Source organism: Rhinolophus sinicus, chromosome 5 (genome assembly GCF_057876585.1).
Source record: "Rhinolophus sinicus isolate RSI-liver-muscle chromosome 5, RSI-T2T, whole genome shotgun sequence".
In the NCBI taxonomy this organism is placed as follows: domain Eukaryota; kingdom Metazoa; phylum Chordata; class Mammalia; order Chiroptera; family Rhinolophidae; genus Rhinolophus; species Rhinolophus sinicus.
In genome coordinates, this window is record NC_142505.1 from 106,032,752 (window position 1) to 106,053,854 (window position 21,103).

General features: G+C 51.9%; 1 protein-coding gene and 1 long non-coding RNA gene across 2 annotated transcripts; one reads left to right on the plus strand and one right to left on the minus strand.

Moving 5' to 3' along the window:
- Positions 1 to 1,650: 1,650 nt before the first annotated feature.
- On the minus strand, positions 1,651 to 4,774 carry NKX2-5 (NK2 homeobox 5). Its single transcript, XM_019740178.3, has 2 exons — positions 4,308 to 4,774; positions 1,651 to 2,737 (listed from the first exon to the last, which is right to left on the minus strand). The coding sequence occupies exons 1-2, from the start codon at positions 4,636 to 4,638 to the stop codon at positions 2,091 to 2,093; spliced, it is 978 nt and encodes a 325-aa protein (XP_019595737.1). The 5' UTR covers positions 4,639 to 4,774; the 3' UTR covers positions 1,651 to 2,090.
- A 9,872-nt stretch (positions 4,775 to 14,646) lies between these two features.
- On the plus strand, positions 14,647 to 20,722 carry LOC141567311 (uncharacterized). Its single transcript, XR_012489885.2, has 3 exons — positions 14,647 to 15,142; positions 17,122 to 17,215; positions 17,529 to 20,722. It is a non-coding gene; the product is annotated as an uncharacterized LOC141567311 (long non-coding RNA).
- The last annotated feature ends 381 nt before the right edge of the window (positions 20,723 to 21,103 follow it).

Here is a 21,103-nt window from a genome sequence, read left to right on the forward strand (position 1 = left end):
GCGTGGGGGACCCTCAGGTGTGTCCCTACATGAGATGGGACCACAGCGCCATCACTGAGATGGTTAGAGAGCTCTTAACTCACACACCAGGCTCGCAGCCCGATGCTAGGCCCAGGAGGCCAATTCCCCGGGCTGTGCTGAACACAGCCCCCTCCCCGTGTCCCTTGCCAGGCTGGCTTGGACCTTATAGCAGAGGGAATTCAAGTCTGGGCCTGGAGCCAAGCCCTGAGCTCAGCTCTTTCCCCTTCCTTCCCATCACACATGCGGGTACCCTCTACCCCACGCACTGAGTGGCTCTCGGCAAGCAGTACCACTTAGAACCCTGCCATCTCCCCCTCTCCTGTGGGAGGCTGGGGCAGCACTTACCGGAACCGCCCATTGAACAGGCTCCAGCAGCGCTGCACGATCCCTGATCCCTGGCAGGAGCGGGATAGCTCCTGTTCCTGGGTGCCAGGACCAGAACAAGCTGCGATGGTGCGATCGGTCCCAGAACGCCACAAGTAATATTTTGGTTGTGACCGGGAGCTCCCCACCTGACATCGCACACCCCAACGCATTCAGCCCCACGCTTCCCAGCAAAACTGCAAAAAACCCATATTCCTCAGGAACACAAAGCCCCGACTCCCTCCGGCTTTCATCCTTTTTAAGAAGCGCCAGTTCCACCTGGCACTGGGGGCTGTGGATGTCGGAGCTGGAAGTCAGGCCTGAGCCCCTGTGGACTGGTGGGCTCAGAGCACGGTACTTTTGTTATCCCCATTTTCCAGATGAAAAGGAGGACGCGTGCAATGGGCAAATCCCACAGCCAGTGGGTGTTTAGCTCGATTGAGCTAAGCCTCAGTTTTCTCACCTGTAAATCCTATACAGAAATAGCATTTGTTGTCAGGATGATGGAGACATTCGTTAAATGCCCAGAGGAGAGCACATCGGTCGGGCTGGGGAAAGGGTTCCCTGGCCACATCGATTCTCGATTCTCGGGCAGCCACAGCTCCAGGTGAGCTCAGTCTGCAGGACACCTCTTTGGGTCTGGGCTCTGAGCTCAGCCCAAACCATCAGCTGGTGAGGTTCAGGCCTCGGGACCTCAGGCACTTGCACCCAGAATACCGCTGGGCTGGGGATTTCCCGGAAGCGTGGCAAGGACTTTGGTTCTCAGCTTTTCCTGTAAAATGGGCTAGGGCATTTTTCTAAGCAGGATGAGTTATGGTGCCCTCCTCTCTCACAGGGCCCAGGTCCCTTTGCTCTCCATTTAATTCCAGTACGTGGAACAGTACCCGGCACACAGCAAGGTTCAGGGGGATGCAGTTAGGAGCTGGGGGCAGGTACCTTTGGTCTCTAAAGAGAGACCGGGACTCGAACCTCAGGTTTACCAGTACTGGCTGCTTGCCTGAGGAGAGTCATTAAACCTCTCCAGGACTCTCAGTCCGCTAAACTTTAAAATAGGATGCCCCCCCCCCTTTCTTCGTTTTATTGAAGATTATAAGAGACAACCCCAGAAAGTGCCCACCAAGGGACCGAGCGTGGTTTATTATCATTATTATCATCGATTTGCTCAGTGAATGTCTACGCCCGCTACTCAAGACCAGCGCAGGAAGGCCTCTGCCCTCTGAAACCGTTTCTGAAGCACCGCAAGCTGAAAGAAGCACACATGCGGGGTCAGCGCACTCTCTTTAATGGGAAGGGGATTCTCATTTCTTACAGCAACAGGTAAAAACATAAATACGGTGGGTGGGCGGCGGCAAGGCAGCGAGGGCCTGGGCGCCTGGCCGACGCTGGGGAAAGGAGGCCGGATCTTAGTCCTGCCACGCCCGCACGGGCTCCCAGTCCCAACTGGCCTCTGTTCGGCTTGTTGGGGGTGCACTCTGGGGCCGACAGCTAAGGTGCCAGGCTGCGGGACCACTTACTCCAACTCTGCCACAAACTCTCCCGCATAGGGACAAAGGCACGTGGGGCGGGAAAAGCCGCGATGCCTCTGCGGGAGTGAATGTGAAATCCGAGGGCTGCAGAAAACGCATCAGGAGCCTTCCCTCCCCTCGAGGGTCAGTACCACTCGCTAGAGATAGGATCCGTCGGGGCGCCCCAGGTAGGTCCCTTCCCTACCAGGCTCGGATACCGTGCAGCGTGGACACTGCCGAGTTGCCCTGTGGAATCCCGGGGCTCTGGACCGCATTCAAGTCCCCGACGCCGAAGTTCACGAAATTGTTGTTGGCAGCGGCCGCAGCGGTAGCTGACTGCGCCGGGGAGGGCCCGGCGGGGTAAGCCGCGGTGCAACTGTAGCCAGGGCTGCAGGCCGCGCCGCTGTAACCCGGGTAGGCGGGGTAGGCGTTATAGCCGTAGGGGTTGAGACCCACGCCGTAGGCTGGCGCGTAGGACGCCGAGTCCCCGAGGCAGGGTTTGCCATCGCGCACCAGCACTGGCACCGCGATCCTGCGGGCCGGCGGCGGCGGCGGCGGGGGCAGCCCCACCAGCTCCAGAGTCTGGTCCTGCCGCTGTCGCTTACACTTGTAGCGCCGGTTCTGGAACCAGATCTTGACCTGCGTGGATGTGAGCTTCAGCACGCTGGCCAGCTGGTCGCGCTCGGGGGCCGACAGGTACCTCTGCTGCTTGAAGCGGCGCTCCAGCTCGTAGACCTGCGCCTGCGAGAAGAGCACGCGCGGCTTCCTCCGCCGTCGCGCCCGGGGTCGCTCCGCGATGTCGGTCTCCGGCTTATCCAGTTCCACCGCCTTCTGCAGCGCGCACAACTCTGAAGAGGGCAGAGAGGCAGAGACGCTGGGTCAGAGCGGCTCCACTCACGGAGCGCCCGCCGGGTAATGGGCCCTAGTCAGTGCCACCCCGTGCTGGCTGGGGAGACCACCTTGGCTGTGTCACTCTACCCAGTGCACTGGGCGCCACGGAAGGCTCCGTTTGCGCTCTGCAGTCAGTATTTATCGAATGCCTACTATGTGCCAGGCATGGCTCTAGGCATTGGAGAACAAAACAACAGCTGTCTCTGCCCTTGGGTAGTTCATATTCGGCTGCAGGAGATGGATAGTGATTTATAATTTCAGGCTGCAAAGAAAATATAACCAGACGCAGCACTGGGGTGGATTAGATTAAAGCTGCTTTAGTTTGAGAAGTTAAATGAAGGGACACCAAGGCCCACCTCAGGACCAGTCACATTGTCTCACAATTAAAGAACCGAAGATACAGAAGGCCAAGAGGTGTTGGTTTGGTGATCGAAGGCTCTCCGCAGCGGGCGCTGGGTTTGTGCAGTGCCCAGGAAGCCACGCGGGTGGGCAGGCGGCCTCCCTCGGAACCCGCCTAGCCGCATGCTCAGATTCGAATTGGTAGCCAGCGTTTCAGCCCGCGGTGCCGGCGGGCAGCTGTTCCCGGGCCTTCCCTCCGCTTCTACACAAACGCTCCTAGCCTCACAGAAAGATCTTTTCTGGGCTCGCAGTGGCCCATTCGCCCAGCGCCCTCGGCCTCCCCCGGTTCGCGGGGACCCTGCATTGGGCCAAGGTGTCCCCAGTGCGCCCCCTTTCCGGCTGGCCAGCCTCTCTCCCTACTCCCCTCACTAGTCCCTGGGATGGTATGCACCGCAATTCCACCACCTTCCCGGTCTTCTCCACGGCCCTGCGCCTATAGACGCACGGAGTTTTCTAACTTTTTGCAGGAGAGTGCCTCTCGGACCTGGCCGTGTCCAAAATTGTATTGGAAAAATACAGCTACTAAGTCAGATTCCCCGAGAATCCGCAGTATCCCAATTTTAAATAGAGCTCCTAGTACTTAAAGATTCACTCTCCTGGAACAAAGAAGGAAAAGCCCCAGAAACGCGGGTTCCCGTTGGGCTACAGCTGGTCCTGTACGCTCCTCCAATTATGCGCAAAAAGCATGTCTAGTGTGCCGCATTTTAATTTCTGTTTAGCGGTTTTCTCAGAGCCTCAAAAAGACCAAAAAAAGATTAAAACAACAACAACCCTGATACAGAGAATATCTCTTTCTTCCTCTGTTCTGTCTACCACAAACCGATGCCTCAACTTCTAACAGGTCTAGGAGCAGGGCTGCTGCTGCCTGAGGCTTTGTTAGGCCAACAACAACAAAAATTTCTTTGTCTCTCCTTTCTAATCCTCTCAACCCAGCATTTTCTCTAAACCTCCGGACGCGGGGTGTGGGGGGGGCCCTGTGACAACGTCGCTTCTCACACTCAGAGACCCTGAGCTCGGCCCTCCGCCCAGGCACGCGAGTCTCCTCCACTCAGGCCAGAGTTTTTTGGCGGCGGGGTTTGGGGACAAGAGTGACCCAGAAGGTAAAAGAATCTTGTGTTTCCTCCTCACCTTTCTTTTCGGCTCGAAGGTCCTTGGCGGGGTCGGGGTCGCTATAGGCACGCGGATAGAAGGCAGGGGCGGCTGGGAACGTAGGCGCACACTTGGCGGGCGAGGGCGCGGGGCCCAGCTCCGCGCGCAGATCGGGGAGGCCGGGCGCCGCGGCCTCTGGCCCGGCGTAGGCCTCGGGCTTGAAGGCGGCCAGCATGCAGGAGGCAGGCGCCAGCGTGGCCTCTAGGCGCGCCGAGAGCTCCCCGGCGGCCAGGCTGCGCTGCTGCTGCTCCAGGTTCAGGATGTCTTTGACCGAGAAGGGTGTGGGCGTGAGCGCAGGGCTGGGGAACATGGTGGCAGCGCGCCTCTCACAGCACCAGGTGGGCGGCAGAGAGCAGCGCTGCCCACGCTCCCTGGCAGCCTCTCTGCATGGTGCCCGCTGCCCGCCCGCCCACCCGTGCACCCGCCTTCGCTCTCGGGTTGTGGCCGGGAGGCAGGTAGCGAGGAGCCCAGGGGCAGGAGAGGCGGGACCCAGACGGAGGAGGGGGGCTCAGCCTGCCATTGGGCCAGGGGCCGCGTTGACAGGAGCGATGAGCAGTTTCGTGTCACCTAATATAGTCATTCGGCTCAAAAAAAAAAAAAAAAATCCTGCTCAGCTTTTTAAAGGGGCCGCGACACACTTGGCTCTCCTTTCGCTCCTGCAGCCTGAGATTTCCCTACAGTTTAGCTTAAAAACCCCACCACGACGCCTTCATTGGGAGGGACCCGGTTCTTATCCGAATACGGCCAGATTCGGGATTTGAAGAAATGTTTGTCAGCGCCCAAAACAGAACAGGAGAGGGAAGGATTGGGTGGGGAGCTGGGGAGAGGATTCATTTCCAGGAGTCTTAAAGGCTTTGTTACGGAAGGTGTTCTGACTGGGAAGAGTCTGAATAAGAGAAGGGGGTGTTGTACTGGGGTGATGGAAGAGGGGGAGATGCTGGACAATTTGGAGGTTCTGTTTGGCTTGGTTTACAGGGCTAGTCATGCTCCAATAGTCTCCCCTTTCCCAGGAGCCCGGGTCCTGGGGGCTCCTGGGTGAGTCCAGCAGAAAGGAAGGCAAGGTGGCTGGTGGTGGGATGGGTTGTCCAGGTCCTACAGTGATGGGACTTTTACACAGACAACTCTGGGGGCGCCCCTCACTGCCAGTCTCCTTCCTCCCAGAGAGATGACCCTCCCCATAATAATTAAACAAATCCCAAATCTCTGTTGGCAAACAGCCTCCTAGAGGAAAGCTGTCTTCTAGAGCACCCTAGCTCCCTCCCCCTAGTGTCTCCCATTCTGGGGTCCCCCATTCCTGCCTCCCTCCTTCCCCTATCCCCAGGCCTCTGCCAGCCCCAGGTCCTCAGGCCCCAGCCGAGGCTTAGCTTTCAGGGTCGGGGGCTCCTATGAGCTCAGTGTGGCCAGGATTTCTCTGAGGTCTCTGAGCCAGCTCCCAAGGCGTCACCCCGGAGATGGCTGGGCCAGGCGCTGGGAGAAGGCTATGGGCAGCAGGGTATTAATTTTTAGCCCAGAGTCAGTAAAGTCGGGACCGTCTGTAGGACAAACCTACCAGGGCTTCAGAAGGCAAGTTACCTGGCCAGATTATGCGGGATCCGCCTCCTCCTCTGGGTACCTTGGGAGATCTAATGAAAGCTTCAGGCTCTCCCCTCACCCCCAGAACCCTGCAGAAAGGCACTCTGTTTTGTGTACAATTGCAGGGAGGATCCGGCAGGCAGAATGGCCTCAGGTTAAGGTCGCTGCCTTACCCTGTCGCGGGGATAGCGAGGCTTGTCAGGGAAAAGGCGGCGATTTTCTACGACCCTACCTTGTGCGGGGGAGGCGCGGGCGGTGCAAGCACTCGCTGCCGAGTGGGGACTTGGAGGGCTCCGCTCCCTGCAGAGGGCGGGTGGAGGACTAGGGAAGAAGCATTTGGAGTAGAAGCAAGGCGGCTCAGGGCCGGAGGCCAGCTAAGGACCCGGCTTCGGGCCAGGCTCCAAAACGCGCACCCAAGGCTCCGAGGAAACGCACAAAGCAGGGGGAGAAGGTGGGATTTGTCCAGAACAAGAACCTTAGGCTGCTCAAGCCGGACAGTGAGCTGACGGGCCGCGCTCCCAGCAAGGTCGCAAGTGGAGTCAAGCGTAGGTCTAACGTCGGGACCTTCCCAGCCTCTCGTCAGACCCACGTTCCTGCGGCCTCCAGGCTAGAGAGAGGGAGAGTGGAGCCTCCATCGCGCGTGCACGCGCGCTTACGCGTGCTCGCGGTCCCGGAGGCTCGGACGACTGCGACCCCAGCTTCCAGGCGCCAGCCGCTAGTACCAGGCCCGGGCCACTGCGGCCGAGTCTCACTTCGAGATTTTGAGCCAGGGATGACTCGCGGTTCTAGGACCATTAACTTGGTTTGAGAAAAGATGCCTTTTTCCAACTGTGGAAGCTCTCAAGGCCCAGGAACCCTCTGCACTCGCCCACGTCCCAGCCTCCCGACCCGACTTGTTCCTCGAAGGGTCTGCACAGCAGGGGCCTCTCTTTGGCCCTTGCTCGCCAGGCTTTTGGCCAATGTTAGTTATTGCAATGAACTAACCTAGCTTGGGGGCCCGCCTCGCCTTTGAAGATTGTTTTTGGGGAGTGGGAGAGGATGCCTATCGCCCAGGCGGTGACGTCTGGCAAACGAGCCACATCCGATTCAATTAAACATGTCGCTGAAAAGAGCTCAGAGTGAGGGTCCTGGGAGCTCTGTTAAGTGAATGGGCTGGCCAGGCGGCTCGCGATGACAGTTTGAAAGATTAGTGTGAGCCGACGCCTGAAATATTACCATTTAATGGGGGACATTGAGGCTGCATCCGGGATCCCTGTTTTTAGTTTCTTTTTTTTTTCTTAAGAGATAGTTCTGGAGGTAGAAAAAAATTAGCATTTCCTCTGCAAATCCAGGCGATGAAGATTTATCACTATTTTGGAATGGGGGTTCCCGGGGCTGACAGACCTGTGGGTCAGGTGTCATGAAAAGGGGAGGGAGGAAGACCCTCCCTACTTGGACAAAATCAGCTGTTTCTCCACCCCCCACACCCTCTGTGAAAACCGTAATAATTTCCCCTGCCTCTGAAACAGGCCTTAGCATTGCCGGAGAGAGGAAACGGAAAAAACGGATAAGTAGATGCAAAATCGAAATTGGGGCAACCCATGCTGGGCTCTGCAGACAAATGTCCAAGAGCAATCTCTAGCTTGTATTTACAGTCCTGTTTCTGAGTGAGTAAACAAGAAAAAATTTTTTTTTGTTGTTTTCTTTAAATAGAAGTTGCAATAATTGGGGATGGGGATGGTGGAAATCGGATTCTCCAGCCCCACCAGGGACGCATCTTCCTTCCCAAGGGCAGCTGATCTATCTTGGCCGCCTCTCTAAGCCGAGCTTTGGCCAAACCAGCAGGACAAACAAACAGCCTTCAGTCCAGAGAAAGGCCAAGAGAGACAAAAGGAGGCAGAGAGGAGAGGTTGAAAATCTATCCGTCTATTTCCTTGCCTTTTAAAGAGTTGGTGCTTTAAGATGAGCCAAATTCCAGGATGACTCTAGCGCCTTCTGCGCACATAAAATATTATTAATTGGAGAGCAATCGGCGCAGCCCGAGCCAGCCCCCAGTTCCTGCAATCAGCAGGGCCGGCCGCGAAAGGTATATATGATTAATTGAAAGATAAGCTGGAACTATCACCGGGAATGTCATTAATGCGCCGGGGAGACGTCCATTGGAGACAGGCGGCGTTATCCGCGGCTTTATCTTCAACAACGCCTCGCTCTCGGCCCGCGCCGGGGAAACAGATGGGGGTTTCTGTCTGGGACGCTCGCCCCATGTTTATATTTTGGGAAGAATCACAACTCGTGGGAGTCCCGGGCGGGCCCCCTGATAAATGAACATTAGCACTTTTTCGGACTACTGTATCAACAAAGGGGCTGCGGCAAGGCAATAATTGGCGAGAAAGCAAACAGAGGGCCGAGAGCGCGCCTCTGCTCTTCGTCCGGCTGATGGATGAGCGGCGGTGGCTGCGGGCCCGGCTCCCGGCCCTCGCCCCGGCTCCCCGCTCAGGCTTCCTTCCGGGCCCGGGGCTGGGGGCAGGGGCGACTCTGGGGACTGCCGCCCTCGCCCTGCGCTCCTGGGGCGTCGGGAGGCCCCCGCGGCACCGGATTTGTCCTGTCCTGGGTCGCGCCTTGTTCAAGTGGCTCCGCCGGTACCAAATCCTCCTCGCGTCGCCGTTTCTTGAGCGTTCCCTGGGTGAGCCACACGCTGTCACCTATGTCATCCCTGATCGGCTAATCTCGATCGCTCAGTAGAGGAGAAAGAGGCTCAGAGAGGTGAAGCGACTTACTGGAAGTCAGACAGATGGGAAGTGACATTGTCAGGACTTGAACATAGGACTGACTACAGAGTTGTGAATATTTTCTTTGCTTGCCCGGCGCTGCCTCCTAGAGCCATACCAACTGGTGAGGGAGCAAGACACTCCCCTCAAACCCCAACGAAGCTACAGAAGACCAGGCTGCTGGATTTGGAATGCTGGGTTCCCCAAAACCGTCACGAGCTAGGGAGGCTTCCCGCATAAAGTTCGTTTGAGAGAAAGAAAGAAGGAGAAAGTTAAGATTCCTCCTCCTCCGTCCCCCCTCCACCACCTCGTCTTCCTTCCGCTTTCTTCTTTTGGGAACAGCTTTATTAAGATATTATAGATGCAATTAACATACCACGCAATTCAGCATTTGACGTATACAATTCAATGATTTTTAGTATATTTCACAGTTGTGTGACCATCACACAATTGATTTTTAGGACATTTTCATCACCCCCAAAAGAGACCTGTACGCTTTAGCCATCAACCGCAACCCTCTCCCACATCTCCCATCTCCCCCAGCTCTAGACAGCCCTAATCAATCTACTTCCTGCCTCTATAGATTTGCCTATTCTGAACACTTCATACGAATGGAATCACATGCTATGTGGTCTTTTGTGACTGTCTTCTGTCACTTAGTGTATTGTTTTTAAGGTTCATCCACATAGTAGCATGTATCAGTTCTTCATTCCTTTTTATGGCTGAATAATATTCTATTGTCTGGATAGACCACATTTTGTATCTACATTCATTCGTTGATGAAACATTTGCTTTATTTCCACCTTTTGGCAATTATGAATGACCCCCCCAGCCCACTTTACCTAAAATCTGAACCTTTAGAGACCTAAGGAGAACTCTTCTTTCCCCTCCCCTGTAATTAACCCTATCCTTCCCTGACGGTTGGCGTCATGGGCATGTGACCTGTGCCTTTGCACAGGGCCTGGGCTGAGAAGGGCCCTGTGCTCTGCTGTTGCTGTCTGAAAGTTTTCGATAGGTTTTGAACAAGAGGCTTCACATTTTCATTTTATATTGGACCCACAAATTATTTAGCTGGCCTGCTTTCTGGGCGGTCTAATTCGAGCCCTGGAAATACCATCTTCATGTTCCCAAGGCCCCAATTTATCTGGCTTTTGCCCCAGGGTCGCCTGTCCTAGACACCTGGGACCAGCAGGAAGTCTCCTGGGCTGCTTTAAGGGCTGTCTATCCATAGTTGCTCAGTCATAGGAAGGGCCTAGGGCCCACAGAAGGGGAGAGCAGAGGGCAGATCTGCCTGGTGAATTTGTGTGTGAAGTATGAGTGTGGGCGGGGCAATCAGGGGAAAGTCTGAAAGAGTGGGCTGGAACTTCCACCCAGCCTCCAAGTGACTCCATAGCTTGGTCAGTATCGGCCACTCAGCTTGATTTCCTGCGTCCCTTCACCCACATTGACTGGGTGCCCACCATGCACTGGGTGCTGGGTTGCGCAGCCCAAGGTGCATAGACTCTGAAGGAGGCAGAATTGTACCAGAAAGAGTACTGGACTATGGGCTAGTACTGGGTTCTGGTTCTGCCTTCCTCTGATTGGCGGCATGAGGTCCCTTCCCAGCTGTGCTATTCTGAGAAACATCCCATGTTGTTACCTAGACTCACGTGGACAGTGGGGAGGGGTGGAGAGGCATGTAGGTGATTGTCTAACCTACAAAGTGAAACTGGTAAGATGGGAACTAAGGTCCCTGCCAATTGTGATGTGCTATTTTGGGGAGTGTGGTCCATGAAATTACACATTCCAAATATAGTGAAAGTGATATTAGGGAAAGGAAAATGGAATATTCTCACACCAAATATATTTAATTCCAGAGATACTACAAATTTAAACCTAAGTAGTGAAACATAAAAGTGCTATAGATGAGTAAGATAATAATTTTGTATTTGGGAAGGTGGATGAGGAGAACTAAAGACCTAGAAACCATAAAAGATCAATTATATAAACCTGATGGCATAAAAATAAACTGTGCTCAGCAAAAAATACCATTAATAGATTCAAAGAGAAACAACATACATGTTAAATGCTAGAAATAATGAAAAGAAAAAACTGATTTCCACAATATGGAAAGAGTTCTTGTAAATCAATAAGAAAATGACCCAAGAAACAATTGAAAAATTGGCCAAGAATAGCAGAACCTTGCTGGTGAAAAGAAAGAAAGAAAGAAAAAAAGAAAGAAAGAAAGAAAGAAAGAAAGAAAGAAAGAAAAAAAGAAAGAAAGAAAGAAAGAAAGAAAAGAAGAAAGAAAGAAAGAAAGAAAGAAAGAAAGAAAGAAAGAAAGAAAGAAAGAAAGAAAGAAAGAAAGGCCAGACAAATTAAAAGACAGAGACAAATGTTTTCACTTATCAGTTTGGCAAACATCAAAGTGTTTATAATTACTTTGCCTCATCACTCTTTTACGTTGTTGATTGGAAGTATAAATTGGTAAATCTCTGGAGCAATTTGGTACTATCAAAATTAAAAACGCATAAGCCTTTTGAACAGGTGTTTCCACTTTTAGGACTAGTCTATAGGTATATGCACACCGGAAGAGTCTTTTCATTGAAGTTTTTAATTTTTTAAAGGATCAAAACATTAAAAATATATCTGTCTATCTTAGGCGACTGCTTAGAAAAATGCTCATTGATAAAACAGAATACTAGCGGCCATGAGAAAGAATTAGTTTCACTTATATACTTTTATGGATACATTTTAAGATATATTAACTATCAAAACAAGCTGCAGAATTTGTGTTTTAAATGTGAGCATATGTACATATATATGGTTCTATGGATTTTTTTAAAGGAAAAACAAAATGGTAATAAACGTTTGGCGAAGTGAATTGGGGCAGGGGAGGGTCAGGAATAAAACATAACACTTTCCATAGTACAGTTTAAAGACAATTATCTTTTTGTTGTCTACCATATGCATATATTGCCTTAAAGAGATTTTTATAAACGTCAATCAGGATTTCCCAAATGTAATGAAGTGATGCTTTTAGAGAAGGGGCAGAGACTCGGGCTGTGGAAATATTTAGGGCAGAATCCCCTGGCATACATGTGAAAAATGCATATTTCTGAGCCCCACCCCTCATCTTCGACTTTAGAAATCAAAGGTGTATAGACTAGGAAGAGCGCTTGTTCACATTTTTACAATGCTGGTTTGCCTGAAGGTGCTGTGGGTCTGCTGCTGTCAGTGGGGCAGCAGTAGAAGCTGGCCCACCAGCTCGGTAACCCCCCCACCGCAGGCCAGCAGAGGAGTCTGGCAGTTTTTAATTTTCCTGGCCCGCGGCCTCTGGCCCACTGTCCACCTGTCTCTTGAAGGCCAGCTTCCAAAAAACCTCTCTGAAATAGCTCTGAATCTGAACCAGATCTGCAGCCTGTCCTAAACAAGGTAGAAGTGACTCTTCCCTATCTCTTAGAGCAAGAAGTGGAGGTATTTCATACGTGGTTCTCCCAAACAGATGGGACCCTTGCAGCCACTGGCCCCAAGGGGAGATGGGCCCAGAGGGGCACTGGAGTTTTGGGTCTAGGAAGGCAGCGCGGCCTCAGTCCTCTCAGTCCACCAGGGACCCCCGCTCCAGCTCAGGCCCCTGGGCAGCCCCACTGCCACCTGCCAGCGATGTCGAGCACCCTGGGTCTGGCCTTCTCCCCGCGCAGTGAGCCTCCGTGTCTTTGCTCGGAGCAGGAAAGTGCTCTGTTCGCCCGAGCCGGGCGCAGCAGGCAGGAAACTCTGCCTCCGGCTCCTAGGGTCTTCTGTCAGAGCGCTCCTGTGGCCAGCCTTCCCTGTGTGTCCTGGAGGAGACGACAGCCACCTACACCACAAGTAAGCACCGGAAAAGTTCTGAGTCCTCATTTTCCGTTGTGTTAAACATGAGCAAAACCCATGTAAAACAAATCTGATCATTAGAGATATATCTCCCCTTCCAAAATATTTTCTGGGCTTGGAGAGCGCATACGTTTTCTTCTCCTTACAGTGGGATGTCCAAGCCTCTTCTTTTCCTGCTTTTGTGGGTTTTCTTACCATTGTATTATATTCACATCACCGAATATCCTACTTATGTATTTTGAATAAGTAATACACTATAAAACCAAAACAACGACAGAAAACAAAACAAAACAAACACGTAAAAAAGAGACACAGTGCAAAGTATGCCACGCCTCTCCCCAGACACTTAGCTCCCTTCCCTAAAAGTAAAATTGTTACTGGGTTTATTTATTTTTTTAAATCAACTTTATTGAGGCATAATATAATACCTAGAACAGAATGAACACAGTTGAAGTGTGCAGTTCAGTGAGTCTTGACACATGACCAGCCCCTGTAAGGACCACCACAATCAAGATACAAAAAACAGATGCATCACCCCAAAAGGTTTCCTTCCCTCTTCTGGGTCAATTCCCACCCTCACCCAGGTGGTCACCAGCTTTTAAAAAAATACATCCTTCTAGAGATATTTCCTGCAAATTTAAGATTCCTTATGTATTGGATTTGTTTTCTGAGCAACTACATTTGCATTTTGGCCCAAGTTTTGATGTTTGTATCTTTGTGTAAGCCAGTTTCTCATGTTTTGGGGGGTATGTTTCTAAAACCAAATTTATCCTGCATCAATCTATGTGACCCACTTTAAAACTCGTGTTAGAGTTTGTCAGATCGGAGGGAGCCGCTTTCAAACTTCCGTTGTCGTTTCGTGTTAATTTCGTGCTTTCTCCTCTCGGCTCCCGCTGCCTCCCACCCTCCCAACAGCTCAAACGTGCCTCCTCCTGGGGCTGCAAACTGCATCAGCGGAAACAGGGAAACAGCGCAGAGACGCAGAGGAAATCCAGACGCTGGAATCAGTCCCTCAGGATCCCATCGGGGAAGGTCAAAGCTGAGTCAGGTGGACAGCGATTAGGAATATTGGGAAGAAAACACTGGATTTTCTAGGGCCGGTCCACACCTGCCGGGTAGGTGTTCAGCTCCTGGAGCCAGGGCTTTGGAAAAACCTCCGGTGTGGGCGCGCAGGTTTAGGAGAAGCCTAGCTGGGAGAACTGCCTACTGCTTTGCCCAAAGCGCAGGGGGCTGGCGGGGCCTAGAGCTGCGGCTGGGCTCCCCCGGAGCTCAGATCCGTGCGGTTTCCCCAGCTCGGGCTGACACCCCGGCGGCGGCCCTGGAGCTTCCACCCTGGGTTGCTGCGGCCTGGTCAGTGTTGAATTTAGGCTGGAAATGGCTGATCATCGGGCAACTGACCCTTCCTAGGCTCACTACCCTTCCTTCCCCCGCATCTTCCTTCCTCTTCTCTTCCAACCTGCTCTGCGGGTGTGTGGAGTGTGTGTGTGTGGGGAACCAGAACCAAAACCAAAACCAAACAAACCCCGAAGCGCAGTTTCCACGGCCGGGTGGAGTACTTTGCCAATGCCTAGATGAAAAATTGCTACACAGGAAACACCATTCGATTCTGTGCAATTGGGTTCAATCTGTTTACTGAGCGCCTCCCCGGGCCAGGGCTCAGAAACCCGAAGGCCAAAGAGCCGCACGATTCCAGGGCAAATGCAGTATCAGCGAGCGGGATGTCCTCGAGGGTGTCCGGCGCTCCCCACAGATTGGCGAGATGCGGGCATTGAAACACGAAGTGAGCGCGCTCGCAGGGGTTTTGTTGACACATCCCCACACTTTAAGTGTACACATGACAGTTGTGGACATTCGAGCCCTTACAAGGAGCACCAGGGAGCGTTTACACTGTAGACGTGTATCTGTGAAATCCGTTCACGGCCACCACTAACCCGCTTTAAATGTACTTACTGGTGCGCTTTAAAGATAAGTGCACAGTCACTTCCTTTGCGAGTGTTTTAAGTGCACACAGCCAGATATTTTTTCAGAGGGTACTGAAGATTATCCTGTGAAATGGCCTTGTTGCCCGCCCCCCCCCCCCCCCCCCGCCCTTGCGCAGCCCCCAGAGCGTATCTCGGCTCACGCATGTGTGCGCTCTGCGGTGTGTCTGCTCTCCTTGCGCCCTAATGGGGCATCGCCGGTGCAGAGCTCCGCTGTGTGTGGAGGCTGTGGCCTTGTATCGCTAGGTAGAGAACATCTTTTGTCTCTCGGCAAGAAGCTTTCCTCCGGGAAAGATAAAGTAATCGATAGGGTCTTTTAAATAGCTCCGCGTTTCCTGTCCGGCGAGGAGTATCAGCGTGTGCACCAAATCTGCTCTGGTATGTCACCTTATCTCCCGTTCCCGCTGTTGTCCCCAAACGCCGCCTGTCAAGGGAGACGCCACCCGCATTAGGACCCAGACTGGGGCCCTTCCGCTTAGGGTCATGCACGGCGCCCTCCGCTAGGCCCCACCGCCCCATGAGGGGTCCCGGTGGCTGGAGGGGAGAGGCGGGGGCCAGGATGAAGGTGCGGGGGGCCTAGAACTCCCAACCCGCCCTGAAGAAACCAACAAACAGGCTGAAATGGGCCCGTCTGGTGAAGCCTTCGGTGAACACCGGGGTGGGTGAGGTGTGCGCTTTTACTTTTCCTTTCTTTTCCTTTTTTCGTTTTATAACCATGAAAATAGTCGATCTGGACAATAGGTTAGTTGAGAGCCGTGCTTTGGCGGCCATGTCGGTAACCGCGCTTGCGCACGTCCAGAGGAAAATCAGGGTTATCATTTGGAGAGGGCCACAGGGGCTTGGGTGAGCGCCTGCCGGGTGCCAGGTTGCCCTTGGCACTGGCACTGCGGTAAAGTGAGGTTTCACCAATCTCCAGGCGACTGGTGTTGGGGGGAGGAGCGAGCTCCTGGGCCCTAACTTTCAGTGGGACCCCGGAATCTGGCCGCTGCGCCTCCGGCAGCCTCACCTCCCCAGCCTGTTGCAAGCTGGAGTCGAGCTGACTCCAGCTGGGGCTGAGGGCAGGGCTCAGCCCAGAGGTGCCACCCGAGGTTAGTTTTCCAACCTCTGCAAAGTTCCTGTGGCCAACTTGCTGGCTTTCTCCGCCAGTGGTGAACCCTCCGCAGAGATCCAGGCCCTGCGCACAAGTGTTTTTAGGTGTGAGGACCAGCCAGCCGGTAGGCCCTGGGTCTCCTCCCATATTTAAGCACTGTTACCCACGTCTCCTCATTTTTCTCTGTCTATATTCAAAGCCGGTTGTATCTGGCCTTTTTTTTTTTTTTCTTTTTTTGAGAAAAATACTCCAAATAACAATAACAAAACCTTTTCAATGCCCTCCCTCCTCTGACCCCATGCACATGCACAAAACCAACAGCCTAGGTAACTGGGAGGCAGCCTCCCTTAATTTCCAGCCTCACGGTGGCCCTCAGGGTTCCCTTCTCTTGGGAAGCTGGAGGGGGAAATTACTTCTTGGCTTCAGTACAGACTTGCTCCCTTCCAGCTTGCCCAGGATCATTCTGGATTACTCCAACTGCCGAGAGAGGACCACCCACGGACATGTGGCCAGGGGACCATGCAGGCCTTGGGAAAATATGGGTTCTCATTGATCAGGGTCCATTGACGCAAACAGTAGTTACTGTGGGGAAATTAAGTCAGGGAAGTCATCACCTTTCTCCCTCATGTAGAGGAGGCAGCATTCCTGAATCTTCTTCTTATGTAAGTCCCTGGTCTAGGCCTTCCTTCTCTCTGCGGGCCTTAACAGATGATCTCAGCCTTAATTTAAAAATGCTGAATTTGATTATTATCAATAGCCAAAGTGTGGTGGCAGTGGAGGGGAGGCCCTAGCTGTGTTTTCTTGCAGGGTGGGTCATAGGTGGCAGGTGCTAGGTTGAAACTAGCAGAATGTGCATGGGATACCTTAATGCCATCTCTGAACTAATGGCCGAATGTCCTCCGTCTCCTGGTGGTCTTTCCTGCTCACTGCAGCTTGGGCAGAGCCCCTCTCCTCTTGAAACATGACTACAACTTTGTACAATCCTCTGGAAAGTAATTTGGGAATTCTCATTTTAAGAATCTTTGCAAACATATAAAGGGAGAACAGCATATTATAATTATTTTTAGGTATTTTAATTGCTTTTAAATGTTTGCAACCCATTTGTATTTTTCTTTCTTAAATGTATCACCTATTTGCATCATCAGACTATCTACAGAGATCTTAGTTTTTCTCTTACTGATTTCCATGAGCTCTTTATATTAACCCGTAGTAACGCTTTGTCATTTCATTTTATGCCCCCAATATTTTTACCCTTTCCCCATTTGTATTCCTAAAATCTTCATTTTTATTTCAGGGCACCTGATGATAATAAGGAAAGGAGATACTCAAATACTGGTGGGTTTTGTTTCCCAATTAGAACCAGTCACGGGCCAATGGCAGAGTGAAAGCTGGGTGCACCAGGGCCCAGCCCACCATAGCAGCTGTGCTGAGGTAGTGGGGACTCCCCAGGACAAAGGCCATGCCTACTCTGGCCTTTTAGAGAAGAACCCATAGGTAGCTGACATTAGACATTGGCCACACCTGGTGGGCTGCCTTCCTTGAAATTCTCATCTCAGGTTCCAGGTAAAGATGGATGGGATGGAGGTGTGAGTGTCACTGGCTACTTCCAACACAGAAAGGAATTTGGAGCACATAAAGCCACAGAAAGAGGTGAGGAAAGAAGGGTCGTGGGGTTTGGGCCGGGGGACTTGGAAAGCATTCAGAAGAAGGGAGGGCATCAGAAATGACTGGCAGTGCGTCCTGTGGGCAGTGATTTGGAGCTCAGGCCCTGGAGTAGGGCTGCTTGACTTGTTCAGGCTCCCTGAAGCTCATTGTCCTCATCTGTAAAATGGGGGTAGTATTCACACTTCCTCAAAGGATTATGATGGAGGAAATTAAACAAGAGAATACAGTAGAAGATAGCTGCAGACACCCCTCGCCATGAGAAATGGGGTCTATATCCTCGCTCTTTGAATCTGGGCAGGTTTGCTTTGACCAATATAACCCATGAAAGACTGTAGAAGGGGCACTCTATGACCTCTGTGCCTGGGTCAGAAAAACCCATGTACCTTCTTTCCTATTTGCTGGAACACTTGCTCTTGGAGCCATGAGCGATCCTGTAAGAAGTCGAACTACCCTGAGGCCACCATGCTGTGAGGGAGCCCAAGCCACACGCAGAGGCAACCTGGAGGAACACTGAGTGACAGTTCCAACTGAACCAGCCTTCTAGTCATGCCAGCTGAGGTGCCAGACCTGTGAGGGCGGAAGCCTCCAGATGATTCCAGTGCCCAGCTGGTCCAGTTTTCACAGCTGAGGCCCAGACGTCACCGAGCAGATACAAGCCATCCCTGCTGTGTCCTGTCCAAATGCCTGACCCAGAGAGTCAATGAACATACCGACAGGGCTGATTTCATACCACTATGTTTTGGGTCTATTGTCTATTGTGATGCAGCAATGATAACCAGAATGTTGGTCGAAGCAAAATGGTTTAGCATACTGTTTGCTTGGTGGTCGGTGCTTCATAAACAGTGGCTTCAGAACTAGTGTTGGTGACAGAGTTGTCCCAGGGTGGAGAACAAAAGGCTCTTAAGGGAAGAAAAGCAGACAAGCCTGCTGTAGGAAAGTTGATCCAAGATGACCTCAAGCCTTCCACCTGGATTGTGTCTTTATTTTGGCTCCAATGTGAGCTCCCCGCCCCCACCTCCAGAGTTCCAAACTGCAACAAGTCAGAAACCGAGGGGAGAGCCTCAGCATTTTCTCTTTTTGCACCTCTATCCCCTTTAAAAAAATTCTAGAGTGGTTGTATGCTGTTGTGGAGCTTGGGGAATGTGGGGGTGGGAGCAGACGGGGTGTGAGAAACCATTTTGTCGCTTGAACTAGAAAACCGTAATAATAACCGGAATAATAGCATGGCCTTGCCTCTGTACGCTGCTTTCAGTGTATGCAATGCCTTCCTACACATTGCCGTGGCTTCAGGCATTTGAGGGCAGAGAATACATTCTTAGCACACTTCTTACAGGTTGTAAGGGTTCAACAAATACTTGCCAGTTGATAAAACACACCGAGCAGTGACTTTATAGCAAGTCCGCGCACACGCGCAGTGTCTCCTTCACAGGATAGGTCCTCTCGGTGGCCATGCTTCATGCTCTCAGTGGTCCCCATTCAGGTTAACCTGCTTGTCTCTCCCTCCCCAGGCGCTCAGGGGTGATGACAAAGGGAGGTGACATCAGGGAGCTCAGACCTGCCTGGGAAGGGAAAGCCTGGGACGTAGCAAACACGGTAGAATTTAATTGTCAGCAGAACTGTTCTTTCACTTTTCTCTGGGATGTTGTCCGGGCGGCAGCATCCTCAGGGGACTGGAGAGCTGGGCCTGGGACTGTGTGCTGAATCTTCTCGGGTTTCCGCGGTGAGAGCCGCCCGCTCTCCTAAGATGCAAGAGGCTTCTGCTCCCTCTGAAGAGGGGCAGGCAGAGCGGCACCAGGAGATTTTCCACAACTGCCTGAACATCTGGGCAGATCGTTACCGCAGGCTGCCCGGCTCCTGGCTTCATCCACGCTCTCACTTCTCTTGCACCTCACCTTGACCTTCTGCGTTGGGGAGGCTGCCTGGACAAGGGTCCATCTGTTGCTCTTCATTCTGCTTTGCTGCCTTCGCTGCTGGTTGCTTTTCCTAGAGAACCTGATGAGAGGAAGGGAGATTAAAGGGGAAAAGACAGAATGTGAGAGAAGAGAGATAGATGGAGAGAGAGGTGAGGTGGAGATGGAGATGGAGAGAGAGATGGAAAGGCATACAGATAGATAGATAGATAGACAGAGACTGAAAGAGAATGAGAAAGAAAAGAGATTTAGATAGATAGATAGATAGATAGATAGATAGATAGATAGATAGATGAGATTGGTCACACCCAGAGGGCTGCCTTCCTTGAAATTTCCATCACAGATTCCAGGTAAAGATGGATGGGATGGAGGTGTGAGTGTCACTGGCTAGATAGGTAGATATGAGGGAGAGATGAGGGAGAAAGGAAGGGAAGAAGGGGGAGAGGGAGGGAGACCTTTCAAGGGAACAGACAGCGTCCATCTGAGGGAATGCGCCGGCCTGGGCGGCTGCTGTGGGTGTGGGAGGTGGAGACTGCTTGGTCTTTCTCATCCTCACGGAGACTGACAGCGGCCAGGTGTCAGGGGAGAACATGGGCATCAGATTATTAAAGGGCATTTAGCTTTGATGAAAACATTCATCTGCTTGTTTAGCTGTTGTGAGAGAGCCTTTCTTTTAATCAGCTCAGTGTGGCGGGGCGGGGGTGAAGTGAGCAGTAAATCATTTCGTGTCAGAGGAAAGTCTTCTGTGTGAAGCCGGGGGAGAGCACGCCCAGAGGGGTCCAGGGGATAACTCTCCCTGGCTTTGTGAGTGTGCCAGCCCCTCCCTTCAGGGGCGAAGGAGGGAAGAGTAACAATACCACCTTCTCTGGGTTGTCCTGGAAATTGTGGTCCCTGCATAGGCTGCCTAGCTCCTGACCAAGCACAGAGCGGGGGCTTGGTAAGGTAAACTTTAGTTTCTCCTTTCAATGCAGCCCCCTTAATCCTCCCACCTCCGGTCCTTTTTTATTTCTGTCCTTTTTATAAAATGGGGATGATCACACCTACTTGTCCACTTCACTGCTTGTTGAGATGTCCCAAGGGCTCTTCAAGATGTTATACACTTGGAAGCAATAATTGTTCACTATTGAGAATATGCCTTTGAGGAAATTGCCCTCCCCTTTTAAAAACAGTGAATTGCACCTTTGGTTTATTTGGAAAGGAGGAAGAAAAAGCATGTAAACAAAATAACAAAACAAGTAGATACAAGATTTCACCTTGAGGGAAGACCTTCCCCCCAGATGTTTAATGTCATTTCTTAGAAGGTGGAAGCAGAGAGAAACTCTGTTAGCATCCCCACAGCAAGAACAGGGGCTGAGGGCGGGCTCTGGTCCACCAGCCTGGGCTTTCTCTGATTTGGAGAGTTAGAAGCAGGGCTAACTCTGGACAAGGCAATAGTTACCAAGACATGGCCTTGTTTTTAGCGTCATCCATAAGTTCTGTGAAAGACGAGCCCGTCGCCGCGAGAGTGGGGCAGGGCGAAGGCTGCGTGTTTGGATTTCCTGTCTCCCACCAGTTTTTGTCAGCACCATTATGTTTCTATTAGTACTTTTCTATGCATTTTTCTACACGCATTTCTCTATGCAGTGTGTGTGTGTATGTATGTGTGTGTGTGTGTACGTGTGTACACACAGAGGGTGCCAAAAAAATGTATACACATTTTAAGGAAGGAAAACTGTGTTAACATGGTAATACTCAATAAATACCGATAACAAAAGATGAATACAAGTCACGTTTGACTTCTGCAATTATAAGAGGTACTCGAAGTGGTTACCATCAGCGTCCAGACACTTCTGATTACAGCAAACTACTGCTTGAGCAACATTGACCAAAGTGGCCACTTGTACACATTCTTCTGGCAGCCCCAGTATATGTACAATTACAAAGAAAAGATAACTGGCATCGTGCATATTGCATTGATTAACTG